The sequence below is a fragment of the Takifugu rubripes genome, chromosome 2 (assembly GCF_901000725.2).
Source record: "Takifugu rubripes chromosome 2, fTakRub1.2, whole genome shotgun sequence".
NCBI classification, from domain to species: domain Eukaryota; kingdom Metazoa; phylum Chordata; class Actinopteri; order Tetraodontiformes; family Tetraodontidae; genus Takifugu; species Takifugu rubripes.
Window position 1 is genome coordinate 4167394 of NC_042286.1, and position 8761 is coordinate 4176154.

General features: G+C 44.7%; 1 protein-coding gene across 2 annotated transcripts; it reads right to left on the bottom strand.

Annotated features, from left to right (window-relative positions):
* Positions 1-546: 546 nt before the first annotated feature.
* dpysl5a (dihydropyrimidinase like 5a) lies at positions 547-8397 on the bottom strand. 2 transcript variants are annotated; one of them, XM_011613916.2, is made up of 13 exons: positions 8227-8397; positions 6034-6304; positions 4647-4805; positions 4362-4541; positions 4200-4268; positions 4080-4124; positions 3927-4002; positions 3629-3785; positions 3394-3535; positions 3085-3227; positions 2767-2974; positions 2368-2536; positions 547-1869 (listed from the first exon to the last, which is right to left on the bottom strand). In XM_011613916.2, exons 2-13 carry the CDS (start codon positions 6274-6276, stop codon positions 1784-1786), a joined length of 1677 nt encoding a protein of 558 aa, XP_011612218.1. In that variant the 5' UTR covers positions 6277-6304; positions 8227-8397; the 3' UTR covers positions 547-1783. The 2 variants fall into 2 exon arrangements, with proteins under 2 accessions (XP_011612218.1, XP_029685605.1); XM_029829745.1 differs by lacking the exon at positions 8227-8397 and adding an exon at positions 6385-6519.
* Positions 8398-8761: the final 364 nt, after the last annotated feature.

Here is an 8761-nt window from a genome sequence, read left to right on the forward strand (position 1 = left end):
AAATCCTTTTTGAGTATGACACCAGTGTAAAATCGTGTACACAAGGGTCTATTCTCCCTTTCATAGAGCCCTTCTGTGGCATCCACCAACATCTTCCCTTCCAGTAACTTTTACATTAGGTTGGTCTCATTCTACTAACTATGCCCAGAAGGGACAGCCATACGGAAAATTCCTCTCAGGTGTTTATAATTTTATCATCTGATGTTTTTGATGGAAATTGTGGTTGAGTTTTCAAATTAATTTTATTGTTGCTTGGTGTCTGGTGGTGCTATTTGTGTTTTAGGTTGTTATTTCTTTTTAGAAGGTCAAAGATATGCTGGACTTAATGAGTCACTCTGGTTCCATGAAGATCTTAAGTATTAACAATATAAAAACAGATCAGCTCTGACAGTTTTTGAAAAGAAAAGCAACAGCTTAACCTTTGGTGTTAAAGCGATAATTAAACCGATGTGAAAAAAGCCTCAGACAAAGCTGTAATAAACTGTAATAAAAGTGTTAGAAAGAAGGTGATGTGCTTTCCAGCACAGGTCTGCAAGAAAAACATGATTCACAGAGTCCATTGTGGTTTATTTGCACTCAAATCATGTGATGAAGAGCTGCAAGACAAAATGAGATGAAAGGAAATGAAGGTGATAACATGTTCTTCAGCACCGGTGTGGAAGTGTTGGTGGGGGCACAACAGGATTCACTAGGAGCTCCTACAGATAGAGTCAAAAAGAACGACCTGAATATGACTAAACATCATATTCCTCTGCAGCATTGACAGAAACACAACAAAATCACCAGGATAAACATTGTAACTAAAGACAGACGTGCTATCAGTGCCTTGTTGCCAGCGAGCGTCCCGTCAGACGTGCCAGGACCGACGGCATGTCTGCTTCCAGCCTCTGAACGTTAAAGAGGATCAGTCAGCCTGCATCACAGGGGCGTGCACCATTGGAAGTTAGTCAGAGGAGCATTTTAAACCCTGCTGTGTTAGACTAGAGTGCATCAGAGCAGTCGAAAGTGCCCTACAGTGATATTATCTGCACCGCCACAGAGGGGCGGTATGTTCGTGGGCATCGCTGTTCAAAAGAGAAAGGCAGTTTGGGTGAGATGGGAGAGAAAATCACAGACAATCCTGCATAACTTAGCGCTTATTACAGTGTTTCTAAGAGTAGGCGCAGCATTGGTTTATTCACATTTAGAGGGGTGGAACAGAAATCTATTATAATGCTGTAAACATGAGCCCTAATGCTAACATGATGACGAGGAGCAACGTAACACAGACGAATTCAAACGATTCAACGTAACAGTGAAACACAAGATAGATTATAAAAGATAAAAAATATAAATAAAGAATTCAAATCCAAACATTATGCTGTTGCTCAACAGGTGGTCAATTGCAGCTATGTTTTTGTCCGTGGCGACTTGTGACGTTTCTTTCTTCCTGGCAGTAAAAGGACAATTGTGATATCCGTGACCTTAAATCATGTACAAAAAAGGCATCTACATATTACATGATGGAAGTGCAAAGTTGTAATTTACAGTGAGGTAAAACAATCATATCATAAAAACCTGTTTCCACTAACACCAGCCTTCAGCCAAAATTTACTGGAACGTTGCTTTTTATCTGCTACTTTGTATCTGGTTAACGACTGAAATTTACTTGGACCGCTCAACAATAACAGTAAGGTCATACAGTACTGATTATAATATAAAAACAGGAATTTTTTTAACCTCACACACGTTCTAAGCTTGGACATATGTTTTCCTCAGGGGTTCATTATTTCAAGCTTGTTGGTTACCAGATCCCACTGGATCTTCCCCCGGGAGGAGCCAGGATCCTGGCTGAGGATCTCTTTGGGACCTTATCATCAATCTGGGCACCTGGGAGCAGCAGGAAACAGGAAGTGTTAGTGTTTAATCAGAGAATACAAAGGTATTGATCCTGGTGTAAATTAGAGTTACAGGTGGGCGGTTAAACATCGTCTGACGAGGTGGAGGCAGAAGTTGTGAAACTCCATTCTTGAATTAATCTGTGATCACGTGAATATCTCCTTTAGGTAGTCTCATTCTCATCTCTCAAAGGGGCGGGGTTCTGATGAAACATGTGACCACCGACACAGGCGTTGGGTAATACTTGAGTGAGCCGTCTTTGCTCACGGACTTTCTTTGTTATTACTTAAAAAGGGTGATCAACCTGCAGGCACCACTTTTAAGAAACATCATTCCTCCTTCCAACATTTACGACCTTTTGTATTTAACATTATCTTTATGTGACTGCTTTTATCTGTAATAATCTTCTTATCTCCATGTGTAAATAACTGTGCTCTTTTTTCATTCATTCTTTATTGCCTTTATCGCATTCTGAGGCTTTAGTCATACCAGAGAGGCTGAAGCTGGACTCGTGGAGATCCCTCACGCCTCCGTGCCGGGTGCTCGGGCGGCTCGGAGTGTCCAGATCCAAACTGCCCAAGTCCCTCTTCCCTGAGTTGGCCACCGCTACAACCTCGCCCGTGTACGGCTCCCGTTCTACCGGCTTCACGGCCTGGGACTGAAAAATAAGACACAATTACAAAATAAAGCTGAAATAGTTGCCTGATACATAAAACATGATCAGATCTGCACGACCACTCCTACAATAGTGGGAGTAACTGTTAGAAGAGGTTAAATAATATTATTACTACAGAACATGAACTTAATGCACTAAATATTTAAGGGTTAGAGTATACTTTTACCAACTGCTCTTTTAGTGTAACTCAAGGTTCTGGATCTATCCGATACCTTTGCCCTCTGCACCATCTTCTTGTAGAGGTAATCAGGGAAGGTTCTCATGGGGCAAAACTTCCCAGAGCCCTCAGCGCAGGTGAACATGCCGCTCTCGTAGACTAAGTGGCCGCGGCTAATGGTGACCAAGGGCACGCCGTGACAGCGGAGACCCTCGTACAGGTTTATGTCTCCTCCCTGGACCTGGTTATCAACAGAGATGGTCCTTGAGATGGAGAGAAGATGATTAGAGAGAACCCTAATCAGCTTCAGAGAGTGGAGATAAAAGCTGCGTGAGGCACGCCGGTCGATGGATGGATGGATCGAGTTTCATACTTGGATCCCTCTGGGTCCCAGACCACAATATCAGCATCTGCTCCTGGGATGATCCGTCCTTTTCTGGGGTAGAGGTTGTAGATCTTGGCTGCGTTGGAGCTGGTCACCGCCACAAACCGATTCTCATCCATCTTACCGCCGATCTGTAGATTACAAACGCCCAAAATCAAAACACTTGAAACCGTGATGGCAGAGACGACATATGACTGGATCAAGTGACCCTCCACAACCTGGAGCAGATGTTTCTGATATCAGCTTTTTCTCCCCTTCAGTACATTTTCCAGCAGGAGACAAAAGGACTACACATACCACTCCTTTCTCCCAGATGACACTCATGCGGTCCTGAATACCAGGCAGCCCGTGGGGGATCTTTGTGAAGTCATCCTTGCCCATGGCCTTCTGTTTGATGGTGAACGGACGGTGGTCGGATGACACCACATTCAGAGTATCGCTGCGAGAGAAGGAGACAAAGGCTCGCATTTATGTCCACACAAGTCAGAAGAAACACTACTGGATTTCTTTGGATTACATAATCTTTCCTCACTTTCCCAGCAAGCTCATTAGGTAATTGGGAGTACTGGGGTCCAGGCGCAGGGGTGGAACAGTCACGTGGGCTGCGGCGTAGCACCAGTCCTGGTGGTAGTACTGCATGCCGTTCAGCACAGAGTGGGCCGTGGTTGTTTCAGCATGGACCACCTTGCCTGTGACCACATTGTACAAACCCCGTTGCAGGACATGACCATAACTTCTTGATGATTATCTGTCATTTTAAGGGCCATATTGCCCTATTTAGGGCAATAATGACTTCAACCCATAATAAGGACAAGACGGAGCCGGCATACCCTGCATTTTGGCCGTGGCCACTACGTCTCCGGCTCCCATACTGGACACATTCACGAGGTAGACGGGGCAGTTTGCCTGAACAAAAACAGGTATTGTTCAGTACGTTAACAAATCTTACATTTATACATGAATATCACGCACAACACGTTTACCCTGTTGCCGATAGTGATTGCCCTGTGGGTCGCCTCGGCCTCCAGCTGTAAAGAAACAGAAAGGTTAGCTTCATACACTAAACCATGGAGTTGCTTTATCCATAATCCAGATTACTACACCTCTTCAGGCCTGCTGATTTCAATCCCCTCTGGACCGGTGATGCCCAATTCCAATGTTTCCTTTGCACCCTTGCAAGCAGCAAGATTATAAATAAGTGTTAAAACAAAGGAAAAATTTCCTGAGATGTGCTTTAAAGACACAGAGGTGGAGGTTGTGCTCACCTCCGCCACCAGTTCTCCATTCTCGGCGTGGACTCTTGCTATAGCGCCGATGTCCTTACAGTGCTGCAGGGCTTGGAAGAGCTCACTGTCCCTCAGCATGAACATATCCTTATAGGCCATGAACATCTGGAAGGAATTTACTCCTTCCTCTCTCACCAGCTTCTCCATCTCAGCGCGCACCTGGAGGACGTAAACGTGCACAAGCCCTTGGTGGTCGTACGAATGAAAAGCACTGAATGGAAGACGTGACCCTGTGGCAAAGCGGGCAGTGTCAGAGTACCGTACCTTGGGTCCCCACCAAGTGACTCCTACATGTAGAGCGTAGTCGCAGCAGGTTTTGGCGTCCGCGGCGAGGCGGTATTTCTCATAAGCCTCCAGCAGAGACTCGTTCTTCTCCGGCAGAACGTGTCCGATCACCATCGTGGTCCCTCCGGCTAGAGCAGCCTAAGAGAGAGATTCTCAACTATTGACTGCAATTTAATGGCGAATCAAGACAAATGTGAGGTAACCACAACAATGTCACTGCTGCGCCTGGTTTATTCACTTTCAATCAGCAAATATTAATGTATTGTAATATTAATGACCAAAACAAATGAGCACAGAGTGTGTTTTTGTGTTTAAGTGCACGCTTCGCTGAGCGTCTGTCAGTGACCCTGGAGATCCAGCGGTAGGAGGTTGTACGAGGGGAGCCATTGTCTAGCAGCACAATGGTGCAAGTGGGGGGAAAAAAAAAAGGCTTTGCAGCAGTCTTTGCAGCAGCCCCCCGGTATCCATGGAAACAGACACTGATCTGCATTTTGCTCAGGGAAGCAGGTGGGGGGTTAGAACCAGAGGGAGGAATGAGAGGCGAGAGAGGAGCAGAGAATAGTGTCTGACACAAGCTTTTACAGACTACAACCTCGAGTACAGTCAGCCTCCATCCTCTCAGACTGATGAGTCACCACGGCGCTCCTGATCCGCAGGAGTTTTCCCGTCTGCCATGACGGTTTTGAGCTATCATTTATTTATGGCAGATGCACTGGCAGCAAATTGCCAACTCATACCAGCCATAAACCTGCTGTTCCTTTTATTAAATGATCCTTTTTTTTGTTTATGATTAGGAATTGCAACATTAACAATCTGGAAGCAGCTACTGTTCAAAAAAATCAGACTGAGAAATTTGACATTTGTTCCTGGAAAGCCCTCAAAAAGCCAGACGTAGTGCAGGGAACCCAAAAGAAGGATCCTGGGGAGGCAAGTTATCAGGCTCAGTGCAAAATAAGGTCATGAGACTGGAGACTGGCTTCACTAAATGCATTCAAAGTACATAAAAACTACAGTAAGGGTGAGAAACCACACAGAGTTTGCATTGTTCAGGTCACAGCTGCCATTCTGTGTCTAATTTCAACATTTCAGTCAGCGGGAGTGTTTGAGCCTAAAATAAACAACCCATTTGATGGCGGAGTATCAGAGGAGATGAAGGTGCTGGAGAAAGTGAAGACGTGTTACAGACACCTGGACTAAAATTAGACAATGAAGAAAGAGATTTTAGATCATAACATCCTCAAAGTTAGGCGGATATTTAAGGGAGTGTGGCTTGAACTAGTGCAGAACCTGAGCTTTTTAATCATTTAATGCTTCTCTGGTGCCGAACATGCATCACACAGTTCTCTCCATTTCTCCAGGACGTTACCTTGGTGCCGCTGTAGAAATCATCAGCTGTGGTCGCGTTCATGAAGCTCTCCTCCAGGTGGACGCTGGTGTCGATGCCCCCCGGCAGGACCAGTTTTCCAGAGGCATCGATGACTTTCGCTCCGCCCGGGATCATCAGCTCCTTGCCAACCTGCTGGATGATGCCGTTCTCGATGTAGACGTCGGCATCCTGGGTGCAGTCGTCGTTGACCACCTTCCCTCCCTTTATCAGGATCCGCGTCATGGCTGAGCTGGATGGGGTGGCTTTAGCTCTGTGGGGAAGAAGAAAAACAATCGTTTTTTAGCTCTCTTTTACCTTTTCGTCCAGTTCTGCGAGGAGGAAGAGGAGGACCTCGTTTGCCTCATTTTGAGAAGATGGCAGAGATGAAAAATGTGGCAGAGACAAGAGTGTACGGTGCTGCGCTGTTGCCAGGCTGTCAGACTGTGACTGACATCAGCCGAGGGGCTGAGCAGACCGTGTCAGTCACCGCCTGTGACCTGACGACCCGATGAACAGTAACCATTATTTTTACAGCACTGTGAAGGCAAATATGCTCACTCCCCTCCAAGCTAGGCAGGAATTGTCACTTTAAAACACACAAGAATCTGTGACGTTGCGCAACATAAATCTAATAAAAGTGAGCTAAAGACCGAATATTAAAAAATGGCCTCTACTTTTTAAAGTGGTCTTCATCATAAGAATTAAGTCCGCATGATCACACCTGCAAATATTTCCGCTCCAGATGTTTGTGGTTGCAGCTACATTTAGAAATTTCCACGAAACTTCTAAAACTGACATTCTGGTCTGTTTTATGGTAGAAATGTGCTGGAGCAACATTCTAGCACCCACGGAGGGAAACCCATGTCAATATTTATATGAACATCATACTAAGGTACAAAAACACATAAATAAGCAGCCAAAAGTTATTATTATATGTGTCTCAATGCTTCATATTTATTCTCTGACAACAGATTAGGAAGAAATTTTGTTTGTTTTGTTTTCTGTGCCTCATTTTTCTGCCAACAACATTGCACAACTGGAGTTGCTATTAGTTATGTGTGTGATGGAGTGATTCCAGTAGTAGGCCAACCTAAGAGAAGTTCAAATTCAGGGTTTAAATCCTGCCAGGGTAGCATTTCAATTACCCTTATATTGTCTCAAATTTATCTTTGGCATCAGAAATTTCAAATCGCGTGAAAATAGAATTTCATCCTCTTAGAATTCATTATCTAGTCATCATTAACAAAGAAAGTCCAGGATCAGCCTCCACCCTTCCCTCCTACACCACTCTGCTGCGATGTATTGTGACTATGCCCATCCTGCGCGCGTCCTGCGCGCATGTGTGCGTGTGAGGGTGCGGCAACTTCGCTGCATGCTGTCTTCTTCACTCCTCCAGACACTCAGATCTGGTGGCTGATAGCTGGACCCGATTATTATTATTATTGATTATTATTGATTATTATTCCTTTTTTATTGGTGCACTAATATTTGCATACGGTGAGGGGATAAAGCACCGTTCCCGGAAGCAACAGTATATGATTTATTATCATATTAGAGGCCTTCCAAGGATCAGAAGCCTACAGAAGTTAATCAGATGATTTTAAGTTACAGCCATTGTTTTCAAATAAAGGATAAAATACTCAAAATGCAGACCTTGCAATGATACTATGACCTGCGCTTTGCGACGATAACTGGCTTTAACATTTCAAAGTATACCCTTTTAAACTATATAGGTCAGATTTATTTTAATATTCGCCTTTATTATCTAATAGTTTTGTCCTTGAAAAGCAATATCAAGCACGTAGCAAATAAAACAAATATTTGGGGATTAAATGCCTGTGCCACAGCAGTGAAATGATGACACTTGACACAAAGAGACCGGTCTCCATCCGGCATGATCGGATACAGTCTTCGGCGACCTAGAAACCATCTTCCCAAGTCTCTGCCCTCCCTCGTCCCTCCTCCACCATGCAAAAGTAAAAATAAATAAATTGAAAACAATATGTGATCCTAAAGCCTCTCTAAGCCAGGCTAAAAGGTGTGTATTTCAGCTTCTGGGAGGGTGGCAGACGCCCCCGAAGCACACCGAAGGCGCACGGAAACAAAGTGTTCGGGCTCCGACGCGTATTTCTACGCAGACACGGCAGCTATATGCTACACGGAGGAGCGTCGGTGGAAGTGGAGAACACCTACCTCCTCTAATGAGCTGCTGCAGCTACTCCGCTTGGCTCTCTGCTTGCTTTCTGACAGGAAAGGAACGCGACAATATCCACGGATGGCACTACCCGAGGGTACGTACACACACACACACACACACACGCACACACACACACACACACACACACCAGATGGATGCCTTCCTGACCGGTCTGGGTCCATCAGATCGCAGCATCATCGACGTCAAGTATATAAGGAAAGATAAGTACAACCTCCGGTTTAGGCGGAGTCAAATAAAATACAACGATTTTTATTTCTCTCAATTCCATTGAATTTCTTTCGATTTAATTGTATAATATGTACTCCAGGCTTCAACGACTACTTTGCATGTAGAACTTAAAAAACAAAAGATGTCTCAATGTCTTAAGTGTGATGTTTTAAAGAAAATGTTGACGCAGGTGTTTTAATTTGGTGGGTAATTATGACGGTTTCCGGCTTATCCTCCTGATCTTGTGGCTAACGTGACGCAGCACTCAGCATCCACGGCCTCGAGACAGGAGGACGTTCCAAT